This window comes from Amphiura filiformis, chromosome 16, assembly GCF_039555335.1.
Source record: "Amphiura filiformis chromosome 16, Afil_fr2py, whole genome shotgun sequence".
Classification (NCBI taxonomy): Eukaryota; Metazoa; Echinodermata; class Ophiuroidea; order Amphilepidida; family Amphiuridae; genus Amphiura; species Amphiura filiformis.
The window spans coordinates 54,780,103-54,805,315 of NC_092643.1; the positions used below are offsets into that span (position 1 = coordinate 54,780,103).

The 25,213-nt window shown below is 36.4% G+C and overlaps 1 protein-coding gene across 1 annotated transcript in view; it reads left to right on the forward strand.

Moving 5' to 3' along the window:
* LOC140136211 (uncharacterized) overlaps window positions 1-23,959 on the forward strand; it is a 59,743-nt gene extending 35,784 nt beyond the window's left edge. Inside the window, exons 8-18 of the mRNA XM_072157930.1 lie at window positions 644-724; window positions 2,200-2,280; window positions 4,162-4,230; window positions 4,531-4,674; window positions 5,033-5,101; window positions 8,453-8,527; window positions 9,769-9,840; window positions 12,969-13,025; window positions 17,360-17,538; window positions 17,827-19,785; window positions 21,740-23,959. Of these exons, the coding sequence (XP_072014031.1) occupies window positions 644-724; window positions 2,200-2,280; window positions 4,162-4,230; window positions 4,531-4,674; window positions 5,033-5,101; window positions 8,453-8,527; window positions 9,769-9,840; window positions 12,969-13,025; window positions 17,360-17,538; window positions 17,827-19,785; window positions 21,740-21,900 (2,947 nt within the window). The 3' untranslated portion in view covers window positions 21,901-23,959. The remainder of the gene's footprint in view (window positions 1-643; window positions 725-2,199; window positions 2,281-4,161; window positions 4,231-4,530; window positions 4,675-5,032; window positions 5,102-8,452; window positions 8,528-9,768; window positions 9,841-12,968; window positions 13,026-17,359; window positions 17,539-17,826; window positions 19,786-21,739) is intronic.
* Window positions 23,960-25,213: the final 1,254 nt, after the last annotated feature.

The window sequence follows — 25,213 nt, forward strand, 5'->3', positions numbered from 1 at the left end:
AATTGGGCGACTTTTAACAATTTCTTAATTTTAAGTTTTTTGAATGTCAACCTACATCCAATTAAAGTTTGCGACTTGGCCTTTCACATTTTATACATTTTCGCCCAATTGGGCGATTTTTTGCAATTTCTTTATTGTAGGTTATACGAGAGTGCAACCTACATTTAATTAAAAGCTTGTGACTTTTTGATGGGAATTCAAACTATCAAATCCATTTTTAGATGACATACCTTGTTACAGTTTCATACTGCTACGCAGCACTTCATCAGACTGGTCAAATAATGGATTTGATAGTATGAATTCCCATCAAATAGTATTTATGAACAATCCAGATGAACCTAATACAACAAAGCTTGTGACTTGACTTTCACTTTTAGCACATTTTCCACAATTGGGTGACATTGGCTGACAAGTTATACGAGAGTGCAACATACATCAAATTAAAGCTTGTGACTTGTACATTCTCTTTTTACACATTTTCCGCTCAATTGGGCGACTTTATACCATTTCTTTATGTCCTCAGCAAGTAATGACTATAAGTTTGTGTACACCGATAACATGCGGGTATAGCCGTATTTGTATACAAATATAAGGCCCTCTAGTTATTATTATACACTTGTTAGTTCGTTTTTGCATGTTTCAGAGTGTTTACAACTGGAAGACTTGATATATTTCCTGGTGGACTATTTAAACCATCAGAAGGCGAAATTAATATCGGCAAGTGGTAAGTTAGCAGAGATGGCTTAATACAGATTTTACGTCAAGTATGGAATATTACTTTACGAAGTGCCAAGACTAGTCTAGAAGGGGTCTGCATAACCCGCACGGGCTAAATATTAATTTTGGGTTGACGGGAGATGGTGTAAAATAATTGTTTGATAAAGAAAATGTGCTTTCCACGAGTTTACACTATCATGACTATGGTGCTCATAATGTAGTGCATTTGCCTGAAATGGCGGATTTAAGGGGTGGGGTATGACCGTTTGTACAGTGTTTTTGTGGGGCATGAGAGCACATCAGACATATCGAATTGAATTCTGAATACGAAGAATGTCCTTCTAATATCAAATAATTTTGAAAGTTTACTTTGAGAATTGTTAAATATCAAAATTTTAAAAAACGTTAAATTTTAATAATTTGTCATAAAATTTGTATTATATCGCAAAAAAATCAAAATTATTTGATATCAGAAGAATATTCCTCGATATGTCTGATGTGCTCTAATGTCCCACAAAAAATACTGTCCAAACGTTTATACTGAGAGCCCTTAAGGAATCTGAATTTGAGCTTTGTGGGGGACACAATTTCGGACTTTATGCAACTTCGTCAGCAATTGACATTCGTCAGAACTGAAATGCACTGGCAATGTACCAATTTTTGGAAAATGGGAGGAGCTTAAAATATAGATCTTGAAAGTGATGCGTATGTTAATGTTATAAACTTACGGTACAAAACATTTGGGCGGGTTCCTTTTTGATCAATGAACTCACGCTGTTTCTTTGTGTAAAGTAAGTTTATAACGCTTGGCCCCAGGTGGCTATTCAAACTTTCGGAGTATGTACTACTTTTAAGAGTCATATTTTCAAAAGTTCCTCCGATATTAAAAACTGGTACATTACAAGTACATTTCAATTCTAATCAACACTTACAGGTATTTAGGTTCAGTATATATCACCTCCATGCTTCAATAAATTGGATATATCACAACAATTCAGAGGTTTTAACCCCCCCATCAATTCAAATAAATATATTAATCATAAGTATAACAAAATTTATTCAAATTAAATGCTATATTTTACAAGGAATTACCTAGGGCTTAGAATCGATCAGTCCCGTTGTTGCTATGTACCTCCGTTTGGTTCAAAAAGCGCGTACGAGTATCGTCTCGATACGTACGTGCTAAAGTGTGTGATATCGTGTCAGTATTACACGATTAACAAACAATAAGATTCTCAAGTGTGTAAGAATTTAATTTAGTGATCGAAATTGTTCCTTCAAAAGCGAACCTACAAATGCCACAATATCAAGAGCGTTTTGGTGTATTAATATTATTGATTATTCTTTTACCTTTTTCTACCCCGGGTCATTCGTTCAATTACAATTTCCAAAAACAAATAATAAAATGAATTGGTTGATACTCCCTTTGCCCATCAATAAAAATAAGGGTATTAGAAATTAATAACATAATTTGATCATTAGCAATTTACAGGCGGCAGAGCATTCCACGCTTTCTGGAATTTCTTCTGATGCGTTTGTTGGCGTACAGCATATCAACGAACTGTAAGTATATAGCATAAATAATATAACTGGTTTAAAATGAAAAATAAAATAATTTCCTACATTATATTAGGCTTTTACCTTTCCGATGTGGTGAACATCAAGGAGGGCAGCATTCAGTTCCACCGACAAGGGGCGCGTTACCCCCGGGCCCTGGATCTTGGGGGTCCGTAAAAATAACGAAAACATAGCTTAATGGGTCTATAAAAGCAAAGGGGCCGTAAAAGTAAAGAAAAGATATCTTTTCTGACGGGCCTATTATCGTAAAAACTCAATTAGCATAAATTATGTGCTTACTATCGAGTGCTTTTGAAACATGCAAACATGAAGAACCCCATCCACAAAAGTGTAAAGGGTTTTGAGCAAACCATCGATACACATAGTTGTATACGAACAAGTAAACCTGCAAATTTGTGTCTCAACCCCATTAGCTCAGTTGGTAAAGCGCCGGACTTTGATATAATTTCATGGTTTTAAAAGTGCTCGACATTAAGATATCTTTTCGTTACTTTTTTCTTCATTTTTCGGGCCCATGGTATCTTTTCTTTGCTTTTTACGGGCCCACTACAGTCTCTATTCTATGCCTTTAATAGGTTTAGTATAAGGTCTCTTTTCTTTGCTCTTTTACGGCCCGCTAATAAAAAGGAAACAAAAGAGAATAGTGGGCCCCTAAAAAGCAAAGAAAAGAGATGACGACGATTCCATAGTCTTTGAACCGCAACTTTTGTACTTTCTAATAAATGTTTCATTTGAATTAAAGTCTGCCTTTTGCGCAATGATCATCCTCGAAATAATGAAGACTTCGACAAACCAGGGAGTGCTTAATCGTAGGAACACACCTTTAGGAGATGAAGTTTGTGGCTTACAATGTTACGATGAGATCGCATGAGAACGTTTTCCCACAAATACGTCCACACCTGGATCCAAAGCCCCTAATGTGTAAAAAAATTTCCTTGATTATAGCAACTCGTTGTTTTTTTTTTTCAAATTTCGCCCTTCTATCGGTCACATTAATTTTCTCCAACCAAGACTGCAGTAAAAAGTTAGTCGAGGAATCAAAAAACTTGCCCTAGCGTTATGTCTTAGCATATTGTGATGTACCCTGAGTAATTTAATTTAATTATTTAACTTTGCTTATTTCATGAGATGGAAAACCCCATTGTACTTGCAAGATAATGGTGTGGAAAGTCATATTGGACACCTTTTGAATGTATCATTGTCGGTCCACACCACTAAAACATTTCCATATATTAAATTATTGAGCAATTTCGTACTCTAAAAAGCTTCCAAATTTCCCCAAAATTGAAACAAAGAAGATTTATTTAAACCACCAACAACGTTAACAACATATGATCATTATAAGACCAGTTATACCGAACTCAGCTGTGCACAAAAATATCCCAGATCTTTAATACTATTTCAAATACGGTATATGCCATGATCAGAAACGGCATTATACGTTACAATTGGCAGTGCAGACGGTTTAATGTTATACTTGTACGTCAATTTGGTGTCTTTTAAGAGTTACAGTAACATTACAGTTACAGTCATGCGTTCACCAGGGGCGTGCCGCTGACATGCTACTGAATTGACAAATCCGCGTGAAGCGAACGAAAATTTAACGCTGAAGTGGGTGCAAATTCGGACACTTGTGGCCTTAAACCTGGCCAAAGGGAGATGCACTTTACACCTTTGGTCAATTCTGTCCTGGTATTTCGAGCAGGGGGAAAACTGTCCCCCTACCCCACGGTCGGTACGCGTTCACATACCTCATCCTTGCCGATCCTTGCCGACAATTTACCACGTGCTGCGGGAACTCGTGATATACAAACTCGGGGTGTACTTTTTATTTACGTATTTTAACTCCCTTATTTAACCTTGCAGAATAATTTCGAATCACCATTTGACTCAAATACCACGAAATCTTTTCGAAAACACAGAGTTAATGTCACTGTAAGTAGATAAAAAGTACAATAATTGTGTATTTGTTTAAATTTTATGTTCATAATTAACATCTATTGAAATATTATGTCATAAAATAGTTTCATTGATGAATCAATAATAATGAATGAATAAATGAATGAATGAATGAATGAATGAATGAATGAATGAATGAATGAATGAATATTTATTTAGTTTTATTATATTAAAATATAAATCAATTATGGAATTTAATTCTTAAGTTAAATCATTCATATTTTTAAAAAAAATATAATATTTCATAAATCATTTACCGTGTTTTTCCATTTTCAGTGACTTGTCGAGAAACTGGTTGGAAGACTTACCCGATGGTTTCCTGCAATCATCGCCCAATTTACTCGTTCTCCTCTTGTATGATAATCGACTAAAATATATTTCGAAGGACGTATTTAAGGGATTGGTCAGTTTAGAAAAAGTGTAAGGTGCCATGCTCAGAGTTAAAATCTGAACTTTGAAATCTGGAAAATTTATTTTAAAAAAATACAAACAAACAAATGTCCATGTTACTTCCAATGAAATTACATATTATGAAGTTCAGAGCCCTTAATATACAGGGTTTACAAAATGCAAGTCCAGCTAATACATTTTAGTATAATCCATGAACTACTTAATCTATTCTCTTGGCATGAAAAGCAAACTTACTTTCTAAGAATTCAGAAACAGTGTAGTGTAACCCACTTGTAGCTACTTGCGACATACGTATTGTTCTCAAATTCTTTTGAAACATGCAAACGTGTTCTGACGTTTAACACCCATTATTTGTTCTCAAATCCAGGTACTTGTTTCAAAACCAAATAACTGCGATTCCACCCTGGACTTTTTATGAGACCAGTTTGACGAGGTTGTAAGTAGTCAAAGCCACTGATCACATGATCCTTTTGTAGTACGTGGTGTTGTTGTGTACTATTTGACCTATCATATTGTCTTTCTTTTCTTTTTTTTTTTTTTTTTGGCATTTTCAAATAATAAAACTAGGATTGTGTCCACTTTTTCTTCGGTGCCCCTTTGCCTCCACGAGAGGTCGAAGGTCATAGCTGGGCCATCGTCAAAGTGATTGGTTTTAGAAATGTATAACCTCAAAGTCATGGGTAAAAGATTATACTTGTACATATTCCTGTTGGATTTCGGCTGCATTAACTGTGAAAGGTAAAATGGAAATATGAATATGACATTACAAATTGCAATACATTGTAAATTATGTATGTTTAAGGTTGGTTATGTTTAGGGGAGGAACTTGAGACTAGATTCGATGAAATCGGATAATATTTAAACTTTGAACAATGCGTATGCAATTTCTGAATTTAAATTGATTTTCATTATCTAAATCAATATATTATTGAAAAATATTGCTTTGATGTTTGCAAAAGTTTATTCTACAAATCATATACTTAAAAACTTGCTTGATTTATTGTTGTTAATGAGTTATCGACGTTTTACAAAAGTGTTGTTGTTTCAGCCCTCTTTACAATACAATACAATACAATACAATACAATACACACATATTGTACACGGAAAACACTGTGACAATACGTAGTGTATTGTCACGGTATGCTGTATGCTAGCATACGTATGGTCACGGTGTATTCCGTTGTCAAAATACCACGTACTTTAGTATAGTAATAGCGCCATCTGTTGGTCATCATTCACTTTAAAACGTATTTTCAACGTAGTGAAGAAATATTTTAGGTAATATAACACTATAGAATATAAAAAAACTAGTATTTTTAGAAGTTACATTTCAAGGTCGTTATATTAAGGTTACTCAAGGTTTTAACATTAAGGTTTGTTTTTTTTTAATTAGAGACAGCCCGTCACCCTTACGGTTACTTATGGGGGCACACCACTAAATCAATGCGCCATTTGTGCAACCCTACTAAGTTCCGGTAAAATACAGAAAGTTTTTGAGGTATTATATGGGCTGCTCTTTGAACTAATAATCAGAAAGAGTAGCGAATTATAGCTTAAATAAAAGTGTAAAGCCTGCGCATGAATTTGAATCACTAAAAAAGTCGCATTTTTATAATTATCGAGAAAATAGGTCCGCGTATTAAAAATGGGCAGAAACGGGTTTACAGTCATGAGAGCATGTCAAAAACAGTGAGGGCGCTGTTTAGCGGCTCCTACCGGGAAAACGAGGTGGAAGACTACCCATACATTGAAACATATGTTAAGCTTTCATCGATTTGCAATCGACTGGTTATCATTAAATTTCTCAGAAAGCGCCGAAAAGGCCTCAAAACGAGCAAATAAAACTGGTGTTTTTACACGTATTTCAATGGGACGATTTTTTAGTGGTGTGCGCCCTTATTGTTGTTTGTTGATGCTGGGGCCCAGTATCAACCAAAAACATCAAGGCCGCAGGTCCGGCAGGCCCGTGGCCGGAGACTCCCATACGACGACTAAACACTCCAAGTGGGACCCCAATATAAGGGCCCCGCAGGGCAAGAAAGCAAGAGTAACCTTAAGGATGACGAACTGATAACGAAAATTCTGTTATATTTACGGACAGCTCGTCACCCATTTCATAGGCCTACTTTTACATTTTTTTACTCTTTACCCCATAATTTCCCTCATTCTTCAGGCCGTGCCCTCTATCGGGGGCTAATTTATAGTTTAAGCTTGTTTGCTATTGTTTTTGGAGCAACATTGTTTCTTTATAAGCCTGCGGCGCAACCTTGAACAATATTGTCTTAGCAATATTGTCTTTTGAGATAACGTAACTCAAGAACCACATGACTTACAAAAGTATGTCTGTGATATTTGAATTCTTCTACACACTCGCTATGAAATGATCAATGCAATTTTTGCCAAACCCTCACTACCATTCGCAAGATGCTGTGAACTACCAAATCGCAACCGTTTAAAATAGTTGCTAATCTTAATAAACCCTGAACAGATACATTTCAACACTATGGAATAAATTTTAAAGTTTGGCCCTATTATCACCTTCGACTCCGTGACTAGCGGCGTGTCGGACTAGCGGCGTGTCGGACTGAGTGGTGCACCCCATATAAACATATAAACAGTCGTCTTAGGGCATTTAAATTAAGGCACTTAATTTAATGCCCACCAGATGGGCGCTGACATTACAGCGTCTAGACAGGATGTCTGAAAAAGTGACCTTTGGCGGGTGGTCTTCCTGTGTAGTTATAGTATTATTGTAAGAGTTTCCTTCCATCGATAACTTTTTTCCGTCGATCAAAACTTTCAAAATTTAGTTCTTGAAAACATGCTAAAAACAGAATCCCCCAATGAAAAATTAAGTTGCCTATTAACTTTTCAGCAATTTTGATGATATTTGTCTCTTAGCATTGTAGCACATTGTGTGCATGGGACCCATACAGGGCGGGACTCATAAAGAAGATTGAAAGTGTGCAGAGAAAAGCTGCAAGATTTTGCACAGGGGATTACCAAAGAGAAAGTAGTGTCACTCAAATGCTGGAAGATCTCGGATGGGACACTCTAGCTGTCAGAAGGGAGAGAAATGGTTTAGCTATGTTTTACAAAATCCAAAATGAGTTGGTAGGAATCAACAAAGAAGCCTATATTCAAACTTCTTCTGCTGCGGGTTTGAGAAGAAACCACCACCTACATGTTGAAATTCCATTCATCAAGAAGGACGTCTATAAAAACTCATTTTTCCCAAGAACTGGAAGGGCATGGAATTCCCTCACTCAAACCACTATATCAGCCCCATCTTTAGATATATTCAAGAAAAACCTCTAGCTTGCAGGTCACCAAATAGTTAGCGATTTGCGGTTTTTCGCCCTGCTGACTACAACTTCAGAAGGTTCAGAAGGTTCATCTACTGGTCACTTGGTGGTCTTGGTATGGCGGCGCCCATGGGTCACGTGGGCATTAAATTTAGTGCCTTTTATTTAATACCCTATGGTAACGGATAAAAAAAGACCAATCCTATGTTTATCATATGCGGTGTAAGGATGCTAAAAAGCATTAATTTCTCTAATGTAGCAAAACAACGCCTCCAAAAGTGACAATATAGGGAGAAACCAAATTTGCTTTTACGCCAAGTTTGAATTTTAGGTATGACTTTATCTTTTTAATAAAGAAAATTATGTAACATTGAATAAAATATTTTAGTAAATAAAATGTTTAGAATACATATTTTATTTTATTTATTACTCGTTAATTTTTTAACTTATTACACAATTTATCATTCTTTTTATTTTCAAGGTATATTTTCAATAACAATATTACTTCTATAGACAACGATTCACTGAGAACACGCAACTGCACACTTGACACACTGTAAGTAGCAAATTGCTAAAAAAACGGCAGAAAAGTTGAAACCGGCGGAGTTATCATCATCTGAAATTGAGAATAAGATTTAATTGAAAGTGATTGCTGTGAATGGTAATCGATGATTTTGTACTAAATTGTTTCCACTATAAATGGCATTTAAATATATGCACATAATGAATTATCGTACTTTTGTGATGCGAAGAACAAGGTTGTGCACAGTTCAATAAAACATCAAATTTTATTTTTTGTTTACGTTAAGGGGGTTAAATTAAGTTAATTAGTTTCAAAAGCACTGAAAGGGCCTTTCGGACTAATCACCTCCAATAAGGTTGCAGTATTTGGACTTGCGGGTCAATTTTTTTGTCCGATATCTAGTCACTCATATCAATATACACAAGAGCTCACTGGTAATCAGTATTATTTATTCAATTTTATGGCTGGCCAACATCTTGAGCTTAGTGTCTGTTATCTTATTTACATAATAATGACAGTGATAGGGTGATTCAATGTTTATTCATAGACCCTATGAGGAGTCTTTTTGTCGTTGTTGTAATGTGTAGTCCTACCAGGGGAGATGTTATTTAATGGTGTTAACATGTAATTGTATAGAGGCCGGAGGAGTTTTTTCTCTTTTTTACTGTGCTGTCCTACAAGTACATTTGTATGAGGATAAAAGTAGTCCAACATGGCAAATTTGTTTACGGGAGGGGATTTTACCCCTCATGTCTTCAGCAAGTAAAACTTCCTAACAAATAAAGTCCAAACTCTATGCATTTACGAATCGCGAAAGACGGGTGATCTGCTAGTATACATAAAATTTGTATTATATCGGGAATGTCAACAAATTAAAATTATTTGATATCAGAAAGACATTCCTCTTATTGAAAATGCAATTTGATGTGTCTGATGTGCCCTCATGTCCCACAAAAATACTGTGCAAACGTTACTATCCGATCCCTTAAGATGCAATATTTTGTGTAGACGCGAAGGTTGGTGATTCGATCGATTATGTACTTAAACATTTTACTATACGAGGGGCGGTCAGTAAGTAATGAAAGTTGTCTTGAGACCCCATATATGGATTATTTTCAAGGCATTTCTCTATGATCACATAAACATTGTACCGTTGTCTTTCAAACAACACATGTAAAAATGATATCATACACTCGAGGGTTTCATGTTACTTGTAAGTTTTATGATTAATTAACCTCTAAAGTGTAAACATTACTATTGTTTGTTGCCTTCAGGTACTTGTATTACAACGACATAACTGATATTGAAGATCGTGCATTTGACTGTCTTGCAGACGGAGGCAAAGTGTAAGCTATCTTTGATTTCGTCGATTGGGGTACTTCTTGGGGTACTTGAATTACTTGGGGTATTTTTTATTTTAATGAAAAAATTGCAACATTGTGCTGTTCTATGGTGACTTTTTACCGCTTTTGATGGTGGTGGTAGTGGTAATGTTATATGTGATGGTGTTGTTGAAACTTGTGATGTATAGTTTTTGATAGCTTCAGTGGAAGCTAGAAAGTAAAGGAAAATGTCTAAGATTTCCGGAAAATGCGTGATGGTAGAGAGAACACATCGGTCTATCTGCTCTAGTTAAGATTTTTGAGCAACATTTTTAGACAAAGGTTCCAGCCGGGTTACAATTAACCTTTAGAGTCTTTCCGTTTAACCCGGCTGGCATTTCTGAAAAGTGCCATTAGCTGAGATATTTGGGTTGACAAATGCAGTATTTATGGGGGTTTTTTTTTACAATTTTTTACCAAAAATGTCAATATTAAAACAGCTATAACATTCATTTCAGAAAAGCATATTTATTAACACATCAAAAGTCTCCGAAATCAAAGTAGTGGAACAGTGTTTAATTTGCATAATACAAAATGGCCGCTTACGCAGTAAGTGAAATTTAAAAGTTGGCCAAATCTTTCGAAAAACCATACCAATGTATTGCTCTCATCATAAGGATTCCAAAAAAGGTTAGTTCGACGTGTTTCCGACATACAGTTCTCGAATTATATAGACAAAAATGTCAACAAGTCAAATTGTGGGGTCCACAGGCGTCAAAAGTTGAAAAAGTAACCAATTTTAATCCAACTGGTCTCAAATTGTTCCTTTGGCAAAAAATGAATCACAATGAGAAACATTGCACTGTTTTGAATATTTTGTTACACAGGTAACGTCGCAAAATAGGTCAAAGTCAACAGGGTTTAGTGGATTTTGATCTTTTTGATATGTTGTCAGGGAATTAAATCATCTTAAATATGGCAAACTATTCCCTTTTTTAAATATTCTTACAAGTGGAGTAATCTGAGACAATTCTTTTTAAATCAGAGATATGTTCACTTTTTGTTCCTTATGGAATCAAAATTTTGACATTTGTCCTTCTTTCCCTGTAACTCAAGAACTGTACATCGAAGATAGGTCAAACTATACTTTTTTCTGAATCTTATAACGTTATAAATACGTTGGTATGGTCCCCCTGCATAAGCGGCCATTTTAAATTCATGCAAATAAGGAACTGTTCTAATACCTGGATTTTCCGAGACTTTTGAAATGTTCTTGTGTGAGCTTTTGGGAGGTGGATGCATGTGAAATGAATTAGTGGTGGGTGATTTCATACTTTGACTGGCATATGAGATAAATTACTTCTATTACGCAAAGACCGACCATGACACACCTTCCTGGTAAGAGAATGTGTGCGATTGGAAAAAAGTCACAATAAAACACGTCTACGTTTACGTCATTTTTTTTAGAAATGCCAGTCGATTTAAACAGATAGAGAAGACTCTAGCGATTAATTCCAACATTCCAAAATTGTTGCACGAGACCCTATGTTGACACGAAGTGGCCTCTCTACTATAATTCAGGGGGTTAAAACTTTTTTTTTTTTTAAATCATTGTTGTTTTCATGTTTAGATAGGTCGTCTACATATTTTAAGATGGGTAAAAGTAAAATTTGGTGCTAATGACCCCCTACTATGAAGGTTGACCAATCTATGGTGGTGGTGATGGTGCTTATGTAGTGATGTTGGTGTTATTGGTGTTTGTTTTAGGAATATAAAGTTGCATGGTTGGGTAGTAATGAATGTTTTAATTAAACTTTATAAAGTTAAATACATTAAAGTTTGAAATAAGTACAAAAGGAGTATATTTTCTCTTACCTCACTTGCTGCAACACATGTACAGATCTAAAAAATCGACCTACCGACCCACTCCTTTCTTACCCATGTCTGGGCAAACAAAGACTTTTTTGGGCCTACATGTATATAGTTTAGCAGAAGGAAGTAGAAGAAATAGATAATAAGATGTAAAAGTTCAAGGCCATGGATCCAATACCTGAAATCGTGACCTACCTGTACTTTTTCAAAATCGTTCAATATTGAAATTGTTCTAATATTTCATCGAGTGTTTGATGCACATAAATGTTAAGTGCTTTTCATATCAGTCACTTGTCACTATAAGCAGATTTAAGTCAAGTGCATCGGATTTTCATTGGTTGACTGTTGAGAAAAGAATCTATTTCAAGATCCTGCTGCTAACATACAAAGCTCTTAATGGACATGCACCCAACTACATCTGCAACCTCATATCATTATCCACTAACAGCTCTCTCCGTTCCGCTCACCAGCTCGCTTTAAAACCCGGACCGCTTGTCAAAACATCTTCCTATGGCGACGGGGCCTTTGCAGTGGGCGCACCCTTCCTCTGAAACAATATTCCTTTCACCATCCGTTCTGCTGTCTCCATTGATCAATTCAAGACTAAGCTCAAAACTTTTTTGTTCAATTAATTGACTCTGTATTTCTTGCTTATCATGTTCATGTCGTTTTGTAGTAGTTTAAGTTGTAGTGTAAGTTGTAGTTAGCGCTTAGAAACCTTTGTATTTTGCAATTTAAAAATGTTGTTAATTATTATTATTTATTATTATTATTATTATTATTTTCAAAAATGTAGCGCTGTTGCTTATCGTAGTAAAGTCTTATCTAAACCTCAGAAATGTCCGATACACTTAGCTTAACGCATTTTTAATTTCTTCTTCGTTTTAAAAATATACCTTAACATATTCAAAATTTTGGTCAAATTGTAAAAAAATGCACATTTTGATCCTTTGACCCATATTTTTAAAACGAAGAAAAAATTCAAAAATTTTAGAAAACCTGTTCTAGTTGTATGTCTTAGGACACAAACATGCAATTTTCATCAATTTGGCAAAAACTGCTAATTTTGCAGAAAACTGCTCTGCTAGAATTCCTTTCTGAAAATGTATACTTTTATGTACTTATCATCATTACTTTTAAAGACACAATACAAAACAATGTCTAAAATTTCCCACTTTTAGTAATCCTGCCTGGCCCCTTAACCTATATGACGATGCGGAGTAGGAGTAGGACGACAACGATGATAAATCACAATAAACTATTTTAATGTCTTGAAACAGATACTATTCCAGGAATTATTTATCTGAAACACCTCACTTTCCCGATCAAGTAAGAATGTAAGTAGCTCTCCTTAATGTTGATTAAAATTGCTTTTTTAGATTAGAAAAAAAACATACAAATACAACATATTTTGAGGGGAAGTAGTCAAAACTACTGGTCCCGAGGATGATTTGACTACTTCCCGACGCGTGAGTGGAGGGAAGTAGTCAAATCATCTAACACCGAAGGACCAGTAGTTTGGACTACTTCTCCTCATCAATATTTTCACCATCAGGGTAAAATCGTAAACAAAAGTCAAAACACACATCAGTCAACGTGCCGGCCGGCATGGTAAATAAGCTGAATATTTTGCTTACCTGATTTTATTGGCGGATTTCTGTTCAATCAATATATTTACATTTTGACCTATACGCGTATTATTCTAATTTTCTATGGATGGCGGATACCTTCAAAATACGCCTAAGATAATACGCCTAACCTTAGATGATTGGTTGTTTGGGATTTCTAGTCCTGTGATTCGTTGATTTAAGTATACCGCGAAATTCTTAGACGCCTAAGATTGCATCTTAGACGCCTAAGAATGCGTCTAAGTTTAGGCGGAGTCTTGGGCGTATTTTGAACGTATCCGCCATCTATAATTTTCTTTTTAACTTTCCATAAACATGATAAATAACATTTTCTTTCATAAAACGTAAAATTCGCGTGTAATTATCCATCGGTAATCTCGGCAAAATAACTGCATAGCAGACGCCATTTTCACGATAAACGCATCTGCAGAATCACTGTTGTGTAGCATAATGTTACGTCTGAAGAAACTTTGACCCGCAGGGTCGAGACACCGTGTAGTAGTATAGACCAGGTTAAAACTGAGCTAAGTACCACTTGGAGAACGAGAAATTCTCATATGGTTTACCTGGACCAGTTTTGCATGGGGAACAAGAATTTCTTGGGTAAAAAGCCCTTAACCTGAGAACTTTTCCGTGAGGGCGTTTTTTTCAAAATGGCCGCCAAAATCAATATATATGGTTAAATTAGTCACATTAGGGGCATATCTAACCAGATTTTGGATTTTTATTGATAGCAATAATGTACTAGTAAGTCAGGTTATTAATATGAAGGTAACAGGAGGTCACAGCTGAGGGCGCTTTTTCAAAATGGCCGCCAAACTCAATGAAAAACATATATATGGCTAGATTAGTCACTTTATGGGCACATTAACCAGATTTTGGATTTATATTGTTAGCAATAATGTACTACTAGGTTAGGTTATTAATATGAAGGTAATATGAGGTCACAGCTGAGGGCCGTTTTTCAAGATGGCCGCCAAAATCAATAAAAAGCACATATATTGTTAAATTAGTCACTAAAGTGGTATACTTCATCAGATTTTGGATGTTGTTATTGATAGCGGTAAAGCATTACTAGGTCAGATTATTAATACGCAGGTAATAGGATGTCACAGGCGAGAATGCTTTGTTTTCAAAATGGCCGACAAAATTGAAGGAAAGTATGATATCAGCAAAAAAGTGTCAGGAAATGTTACTTAAGTTGAAAAAAATTAATAGTTGTCATTAACTTTTTGAACTTATAATGGCAAAGGTATATTCTGATTTAAAATGGCGGCAATGATGCCCGGGCAATGATGTCTACCAGAATTGCCCGTTTAATATGTATTAAAGAAGACCCCTAAAGCAACTTGAATGCCGCAAAACCGTTGCTTACAGTGTTATAAATTGTGCGTTTGTCACTCCAATCGCTATTTTCTGAAAAATCTTCATAGTCATTCTCTTCCAATAGTTCTTTGACGTCCTCAGGCATTACCGTTCAACCCATTAAGGATCCATGTTTTTGTTGATTGTCAACAATGTTTCCACCATCGTATACAGTGATATCTGCTGCTCTCCACTCTCTTGCAATGGAATTTGCGCGAAGGATATGTAGTGCCTGCTTACATGGTGGTAGTAAGGATATATCTGCAATCTTTTTATCTTTCGATCAAAGATATCGTATCTTGCTTCGTTGACATCTTTGCCCTTCACTCCGTATAGAAGTGAAACATAGTACTTCTCTAGCTTGTATAAACTTTCTGACGGAAAATCTAATACTCCCTCCAATGTTGCAGAATGCGTCCACAAACTTTGGCTTTGACCCCAGAAGCTTACAGCACTGACGTATCCCCTTGCGAAAAAAAAGCTGTAAAAAAGAGTTGTAATTATTGCCAGTGAACGTGTGAAATCCAATGACTTCTGAGCTGCAAAGGCCTTCCTGTATTTGCCAGTGTTAGTGTCCAGAATCTCCATCATGAATGAAATGGGATAAAGCAATGAGTGCAATGTCTCCCAAATGTGAACGGAAGATTGCTATACCCTCGATGTTATTTTTCACTGCATGCTTTGTAAGATGACATTTGTGTCAGCTTCTTCCTGAATACTGCTAAGATCGGGAATCAAAATAGCATCTAGTTTTGTGAAAGGCCTTTAAATATATTGACTTAACAGCAGCTATATATTGACTTAAAAGTCATTGGATTTCACGCATTCACTGGCAATGATTACAACTCGGTTTTTTTTTCGCCAGGGGAAACGTCAGCGCGCAAGCTTCTGGAGTCAAAGTCAAAGTTTGTGGACACATTCTGCAACATTGGAGGGAGTATTAGATTTTCCGTCAGAATGTTTATGCAAAGAGCTAGAGGAGTACGTTTCACTTCTATACGGAGTGAATGGCAAAGTTGTCAACGAAACAAGATATATTTGATCGAAAGATAAAAAGATTGCAGATATATCCTTACTACCACCATGTAAGCAGGCGCTGGCGCTTCATATCCTTCGCACAAATTTCATTGCAGTGGAGAGCAGCAGATATCACTGTATACGATGGTGGAAACATTGTTGACAATGGGTGGAATGGAAATATGGAACCTAAAGGTGTTGAAACGGTAATGCCTGAGGACGTCCAAGTACTATTGGTAGAGAATGACTATGAAGATTTTTCAGAAAATAGCGATTTGAGTGATCCTGAGGATTAAAACAAAGAGAAATGCATCAGTGAAACAATGCAAAAACGGACACTTTATAACACTGTAATCAACACTTTTGCGGCATTCTAGTTTACAAGTTGCTTTAGGGGTCTTCTTTAATACATAAAGGCAATTCTGGTAGTCATCATTGCCGCCATTTTAAATCAGAACCTAACTTTGCCACCCTGAAGTACTTCATTATAAGTTCAAAAAGTTAAAGACAACTATCAATGTTTTCAACTTAAGTAACATTTCCTGGCGCTTTTTCGTTGATATCATACTTTCCTTCAATTTTGTCGGCCATTTAAAAAAAAAGAATCCTCGCCTGTGACATCTTATTACCTTCGTATTAATAATCTGACCTAGTAATGCTTTACCGCTATCAATAACAACATCCAAAATCTGATGAAGTATACCACTTAAGTGACTAATTTAACAATATATGCTTTTTATTGATTTTGGCGGCCATTTTGAAAAAAAGGGCCCTCAGCTGTGACCTCATATTACCTTCATATTAATAACCTGACCTAGTAGTATATTATTGCTTAGAACAATAAATATCCAAAATCTGGTTAAATACGCCCCTAAAGTGACTAATTTAACCATATATATGTTTTTCAGCGAGTTTGGCGGCCATTTTGAAAAACGTGCCCTCAGCTGTGACCTCCAGTTACCTTCATATTAATAACCTGACTTTGTAGTACATTATTGCTATCAATAAAAATTCAAAATCTGGTTAAATATGCCCCTAAAGTGACTAATTTAGCTGTATGTTTTTCATTGAGTTTGGCGGCCATTTTGAAAAAAGCGCCCTCAGCTGGGACCTCCTGTTACCTTCATATTAATAACCTGACTTAGTAGTACATTATTGCTATCAATAAAAATCCAAAATCTGGTTAAATATGCCCCTAATGTGACTAATTTAACCATATATATGGATTTTGGCGGCCATTTTGAAAAAAGCGCCCTCACGGAAAAGTTCTCAGGTTACGGGCTTTTTACCCAAGTAATTCTTGTTCCCCATGCAAAACTGGTCCAGATAAACCATATGAGAATTTCTCGTTCTCCAAGTGGTACTTAGCTCAGTTTTAACCTGGTCTAGTAGGGGTGCGGAAGTTTGTACTACTTCCAGGCGCGGGGAAGTAGTCAAAACATACCGTACTCGGACGCTGGCGTTATTAACCAATAAGATATATTACCTAATAAATATTTATGAGGTATAGTAATTCAAAATATATCCTATTCATTGTTATAATATACTTGACGTCTCGTCGTTATGATGTCATGTTGAGTTTTCATTGGAAGCTCGAGTTATAATAAAAAATAACAAGAGTTAAACATGCATTTTGGTCTTCATCTGTACTATCTGAATAGGTTTGGTGTTGGCGATAACATCAACATCTCAATACCTGCAGAACAAGATTTGCAATATGGAATACGGAGACTTGGATTTGAATGCAAAGATGACCATTCTATTTACCACCAGTGTAATCCCTGCAAGCCCGGTACTTATGGTGACCGTGCAAGATATGGATGTATAAATTGCCCAGCTGGTAAACTCCCTATTTCTGTCACTCTTTAAATATAATCAAATACTTTCTTTCCATACCTTCCCGCCCCTCTTCTATCTCTCCTCTCCTCTCCTCTCCTCTCCTCTCCTCTCCTCTCCTCTCCTCTCCTCTCCGCTCCTCTCCCATGTCTCCTCTCCTCTCCTCTCCCTCTCCTCTCCTCTCCTCTCCTCTCCTCTCCTCTCCTCTCCTCTCCTCTCCTCTCCTCTCCTCTCCTCTCCTCTTCCCCCCTCTTCCCCTTGAAGCCTTATTTAAGCTTATTTCTCATTACAGGTGGGTACCTGCAGGTGCGCAGTGGTCAGGTGTCGAAAGACAAAGGCGGAATTGGATGTGATTTCTGCACAAATGGTACTTTTGTTTCTCTTCATCATGCCCCTGGTTCTAAAACATCGGATTGTCAAGTATGTCCCGTGGGTACAAACAAGAACAAGTTTGCCGGATTCCGCGCTTGTCTTTGTTTAGACGGATACTACAGAAAAGATAGATTTGGTCCCTGTATGCGTTGTCCGGAACAAGGCATTAACTGTACAGACGAGTATCAGAAACTTATTCCAGGTTTCTGGTGGACTTGGCCTCAAAACCTAATTAATAAATACAAAGCATATATCACAAATTTAATGACACATAACAGGAGTTACGATATCACAAGCACTCACTTTGAAGGGGCATTTCCAAATCCTTTCCCATGTCCAGGCGGAAAAGTGTCATGTCCAGCGTCAGATGGTATTGATGAATCATGTGGGGAAGGCTATGAAGGATGGCTTTGTTCCAGGTGTAGTATTGGCTACTATTCATGGTTCGAATATTGCTTTATTTGTCCTCCCATCTGGCATCTAATTTTAGAGGCTTTAGGTGTGTTTAGTCTCTTGTGTGTTGTGGTGGCGATCACAATTTGGGATCTCAAGAAAAGGATAAAAGAACGTGCGGATGGTGAGAGCGACAACTCTGATAAATCGCTCAACCGGTCTCTATTGTACCTTCTGGTAGCTCGATTTAAAATAGTACTTGGTTATTACCAAATAGCAGGAGCTATATTTACTTCTCTTCATAACGTCCACTGGCCAACGGAGGTGTCAAAACTTGCTTACGTGTTTAAAGCTTTGGAGCTGAACATATTCAAATTACTCGCTAAACCTCGCTGCTACATTGATAATCTTGTGTTGAATATCTACCAGGAATTCCTTATTGGATTGGTTTTGTGTTGTCTTGCTGTTTTGGTACCAGCTGTTTTATATAGCTCAAGATGGTTATTTGTTCGATTTTATAAGAAATTGACGTTTGCAAACGTGACGGAAAAACTGAACGGCTTGAGAGAAAACTGTTACTTCTTTATAGTTTTAATACTCTTTATCTCTTACTTGAGTTTGTGTGATGTGATCTTGTCTCTTATGCCAGTGGCTTGTCAAGAGTTCTGTGTTGATGAGAACAACAATTACTGTCCTCAGCGATTACGATCAGATTACTCAATTGACTGCCAGACGCAAAAGCACAAGAACTATGTTACAACAGCGTACGTATCGTTGCTTTTTGTCATTGGATATCCTCTGTGTTTGTTCGTTTTGATTTACCGTCGGAGGCCAAAATTGTGTCCAGAAAACGCAGGTAACGATGAGTCCGTTGACAGACCGCGTTCAGGGGATGTAAACATGGCACTTTCAGAAGGAAGTGAAGACAGTGATAATGGAAGTAACGAAATCACAATCCAAGCACTCGATACAATGCCGCTTCTGCATCATGAAGACGAAAGCACATCATCAGAGCAAAGTGATCAGCCACTTAATCGTGAAGATATTGAGGACATCAATGAAAAGTTTAAAAAAGATGCAGGTACCCAAACTAATGATAAGATCGATGATTATTCTAAATATCCATTGTACGTACAGTTCCTTTGTGAGAATTACAAGCCAGATTACTGGTATTGGGAGGTAGTTGAGCTAACTCGTAAAGTGTTGCAAACATCTCTTGTAGTTCTTTATGGCTCGGAGGATCCTCTTTCCCTTGGGGCGACCATAGTTCTGTCAATGGTGTTTATAACTAGTCATGGGTATTTTAAACCAATGCAAGATTCCTTTGAGCACTGGCTGCAGATGACTTCTCTTGTCGCCATCTTTCTTAATCTGGTCTCTGCTATAGTACTACAAGTTCCATTTATTGACACATCTGGACATCGACAGACAGCAATGGCCGTGTTTATTATTGTGGTGAATGTATCGGTTGTGCTTCTCGCCGTGGGTAAGTTATCAAAAGAAGTTTTTGATCTTTTCAATTCATTATCACGGATTCTTGAAGTACATGCATATGCTTGATATTTGTTTGAATTGACCACGCCATACACTAAGGGGAGATGTGAAGCCTCATTATTTGCAAAAATATCAAAATAAAGGCACATGAAGCCATTTCATGGACCACTTTGACAATAAAGCTGTTATTATTGCTTAAAACCAAAAGTGTACGGATTTCCAAGAAAAAGCCAAATTGGATATTTCTTTCTCCAAACGCAGGGAGATGTCCCCCTCAGTATTTGAAAAAAAAATCAAACTAAATGCCGAATTAAAGCCATTTTGTGGACCTTAGGCGATGTGAATGATCAGTGCCCGGTAGTTTTTGGTTTTTGAACATGAAAGGAAGGCACGGGTCGGGTATGCCCCTGTCTGGATCTGCCACTGGCATGAAAGGTCGTTGATCATGATCAAAATGCGATGCAATTTCTTAATATGTAAATATGAAAAGCAAAACAAAGGGGTTTTATTTTTTCCCAACAAAATAATTGTAAAATAAAACCCTTGTAAAAAAAGCCCAGTGTGCTCATGCCGGGATTCGCGCCTGAAATCAATATTACACGTTTGAATGTAAGTCATAATTATGACTTTAAATCCCCATAGGACACCACATTTTTCATTCATTTTACCTCATTAGTTTTGCTTTAAATTGCCAGAAAACTTTCCTGCCAGTTGTTACTAATAATATTTAGATTTTTTTGCAACGAATAACCAAATTTTCGTTTTTCTCAGGCGTTCGTGTGTTAATAAACGAAGGTATACCTTGACGGTATAAGCGATAGTCAATAACGCGTTCAAGGTTTAACAGTGTTACTCAGTATTTTTTTGGAAGTTAAGAAATGAACCTTTGTAAATTCAAAATTCCTTCTTGGAGGCTTTACAATAACTGTTTGACTGTTTTTGAGGAGGGCGGGCGGGTTAGTGTAGTGGTCTTCTCATTCGCTTCTCATCACTGTGGCCGGGGTTCAATTCCCTGCGGCGCCACATGTGAGTTTGGTTGCCGATCCATGCTCGTCCTCGCAGGTTTTTCTCCGGGTGCTCCGGTTTTCCTCCTGCATCTAAAATCGGACCTCTTCCCATATCCCTGTCCCATCATATCCGGATGGCGTCCCTTAAATTTAGTAGCCTCTGAGCACTATTGGGATTAGCCTGGCTTCGGCCGAATGTTATAAATAAAAAAAATAATAAAAATAAAAAAACTTCACGTTTTTCCTTGTCATGACTTTGCTAATACTTTATCTTATCTTTAATATCCCTTTATAAATGCATGAAATATTCAAGAGGTAATGAGCCAATGACAGCTGGTTGCGTCTAAGTACGCAGTAATGGGTGGTTCGATTTCATTGTAGGTAGGCGAGGACTTTCTGGCCATAAATGGCTTGGCGCTGATATTTGTCATTAATTGAACTACAACAAAATCATATTTAGTAGTTATTATAACCTCTAAATCAAAAGCAAAATGTGACATGGTATATCAAAAAGAGACAGTTTTGGCAGGTCATCAATTTTAAGTTTTTGAAGATATCTTAAATAAAGAGATATACTGCTCCACAACGCTGTATTCCCCAATGAAATTGGACATTCCTAAGCCAAGATATTGAGTTAGTAAGTTATGGTATTATAAAATTGGAAATTGAGATATCGGCCTTAATATTATTGACAATGTTGAGTGTAGGAATGACCTTCGAAAAATGTCTGAAAAAATACACGTTACCAGTTATATTCTGGTCTGAAACTATCAGACAATATTTTAAACATTATTAACATCACAAATTTGCCACAAACCCAAATTGTGGGCAGATTTTTGCTCTTTCTCCATTTACGATTCTGCCCAAAAGAGTCCCCTTTCGCTATACCACGTTACAAATTGTTTCGAGTTATTGCATGTATTTTCCATTTTTCAACAGGCAACTCAACTCTAATAATATGTCGGTCAGTGAAGCAGCGTGGTGGTAGTGGGGCGTGTTCCTGTCGAAATTGTTTGACCATTGTTTTTGAAATAGTTTCCAGTGTTTCTAATGCCACTAGACATAGGCGCGGAAGAGACCAAAACTCCACAACTATATGAGGAACAAAACTATATTGAGAAGAATATCTTTGCATGACATCGAGTTAATATTCTCGCATATTTTCTCTTGATATCAGAAAAATACATTGAAAGAGTATTGATCTGTGTTGCCACATTGAACATAGATTAAGCATTTTAGGGACCGATCGTTATTTACGGCAGCGGGGAATGGGTGTTTTGGCAAAAATATCAACAAAAAATTTCGTGTTCCCCCCTCGCGTCCGCTCAAAATTTTCGCGTTCCCCCTTGTTTTCCCAATTTTCTCCATTTAAAATTTAACAATCCCCCCCTCTTGGTTCAACTAAAAATTTCAGGTTCCCCCCTCAAGACCACAAAAAAATTTCGTGTTCCCCCTAAATTGACCCATTCCCCCCTGCCATAAATAACGATCGCTCCCTTAGATATGTTTACTGAAATCAGAAAAATGTTATTTATCAAATTAAAAGCAATACTTTTAACATAAAGCCTGCACAAAAAGTAACTCAGCTGTTATAAATACGCATATAGCTTCAGACCTAATAATTGTTTTCACAATATTTCAACATAAAAAGAAGGATGATTTATTTGCGCGCATTTTGATACCCCATTTGACCAATTTTGTTCAATATTGACAATACAGTAGTGTTTTGAAAGAAAAATACCCCAATTTAAAACTTGCAGTTATTTGTATTGATTTGAAGTAAGCGCGAAGATAATGGCGGGCTTTACGTGTTACAGTGCTGGCATTATAACCATTGATCGCTGTAAACTGCAACTTTTAAATTTGGGTATTTTTCTGTAAAAGCACTACTGTGTTGTTAATATTGAACGACATTTGACGAATGGGGTATCAAAATGCGTGTAAATAAATCATCCTTCTCTCTATGTTGAAATATTGTGAAAACAATTATTAGTTCTGAAGCTATAGGCGTATTTATAACAGCTGAGTTCCTTTTGTGCAGACTTTAGATACAAAATCCATATGCAACGATTTTAGAACATTTTAAGGTGCATTTATGTCAGTTACAGCAATCAGTCCATAATGTTTGCTACAGGTGCTTCGTAATCTCCTTTATAACCAATTATCATCCATTGTCTGAAGCAGTAAAATCAGGACAAAAGAGTGAATTTGAATGATATTTTAGCATATACCTATATATAATTTTAAAAAGAAAATGGGAATATGTGCCACATTTTTTTAATTTTGTGACCCTTATTACAAGAAACAGTCCATAATAACATACCCCCCCCCCCCCTCCGTTGAATATAAATAAAAGTACTTTTTTTATATCGAGAGTACATCATAAGGCATCTGTACGTTAGGAAGGCATATGGGTGTTTTTGTCACGTGTGTGCGCGTAAAGACGGTTCCCGCAAGAGAACGTACATTATTTACAGGTTGAGTTTGCACACCCATTCTACATAAAAGATTGTACATAGGAATAACGGTCATTTTATAATTAAGTAGGCCAATAGATATGTTGCTAAAACGACATTTGTAATTATTTTTGTATAGTTATATTATAATCATTATGTTGCTATCTAACTTTGTAAGGGGAAACTTCAGATGAAAATATCCAAATATCGTAATATTGGGTTATTTCACGAATCGTGGAATTTTTTCTCGTGTATGAAATAGGTTAATAAATGCATAATTACTTGTTGCTCGTGAAATTGTAAAACATAATGCAATTGTACTGAGATTTTGATGCGTTTAATGCACCCCCCCCCCCCTTCGGGGCTCGTGCATTAGACACATTAAAATATCAGTACGCGTGCCTTATTTTGTACAATTGCACTCCCAGCAAGTGATACGCGTTTATTAACCTATAAGTAGTGCGCCAATTTATTATCATAATGGTTAAAATCCATGGGATATCCAGCCTCACTCAAACAAACGAAAACGCGAAGTGCTATTAGCATTAACTACAGTTTGATTTTTTATTTACATTTGTATCTCTTCATGCTACTTTTCTAACAGATAAATATAATAAATACGTTTTTATACGATTTTATATCGTGTGTTAAATATATTGATTATGCATGACTCTGATATCCTTGAATTCAGTAATTGCTAAATAATCCAAAAAGGTTACTTATCTTGCCCCAAATTTTACAAAAATAATTCGTCTGAGATAACTTCCTCGGGACTTTCCAGTCGTTATTTTATGATTTAAGTATGTTATGCTTGGCAGGATTCTTTGTCATATTTACCTGTTCAACAACATTGAAACTTTTTTTCATGAAGTTTCGAATCCACCTATTGTTGTCATTACACAACAATGGATGGAAATACCCACCTGTTACCTTAAAGGGACATTCAGTAATTACTAAACCAGAACATTCTGCAATTAATAAAAGACTGGTATTTTGCCTATTTGGAATATTAATCTAAATAGTATGCTTAGTCGTGCAAGTTGCACGTCAAAACAATCGAAACGAAATCTGATACTCAACATAGTGACTAAAGTGTTGTTATTGAAGCTGTCAAGTTCGGAAACAATGGAAAAACATAATAATCATTATATATTAAGGCATGGAAGAAGAATAGAGCACGAAGTGCGATGGAATTGCAACTCCGATCGTCGATGTGAGGTCAGCGACGTCAACACTTGCAACATGTGGACGTAGGTGGCAGCAGCATTTATTTCTTTAATTAGCATATTCGTGACGTCATGTTAACGTAAGTCTTCACAGCACTACGCATATTTTTTAGGTAGCTTTTAGTACTGTCGTGGTGGCAGCAGCATTTTTCTTCACTTTTCTAAAATGGCGACGCCCAGGGTTTAATTACAAATTCTTTAATTTATCAATATTTCATGAAAATTTACCAAACAAACGGATACAGTCATGACAGTTAATATTTATTTAAGTACATGTATAAATGGTCATAGTTATAAAATAAAGATATAAGAAACATAAACAAATGAATTGTAGCAATATTCAATATTAATGGCAGCGGCCGTGACTTATCAATGGCGCTGGCGGGTAATACACGGGGGAAGCCGACAGTCGCCACCTTTTTGCATTGCGCTGGTATATGAGTTGCAACGGCCTGATTAAGGGGTATTGAAATGCAATAATATGTACTCCAGGGTCGTGAATTATTATATAGGGAGAGCAAAGACTTTTTGGCAGGCCGATTTTTAACAGATCAAAGGGGGGGGGGGGCAACGTTCAAATATGCAAACTTTCCTGCATGCTCGCTGTGCTCGCATTATACTCTCTAAATGTAAAAGAGTGAAAAACTCACTCCCCAAAGAGTGATTCACTTATAAAACCACTCAAAAAAGACTGAAATGTGTTTTTAACTTTAAAACCACTCTAAAAAGAG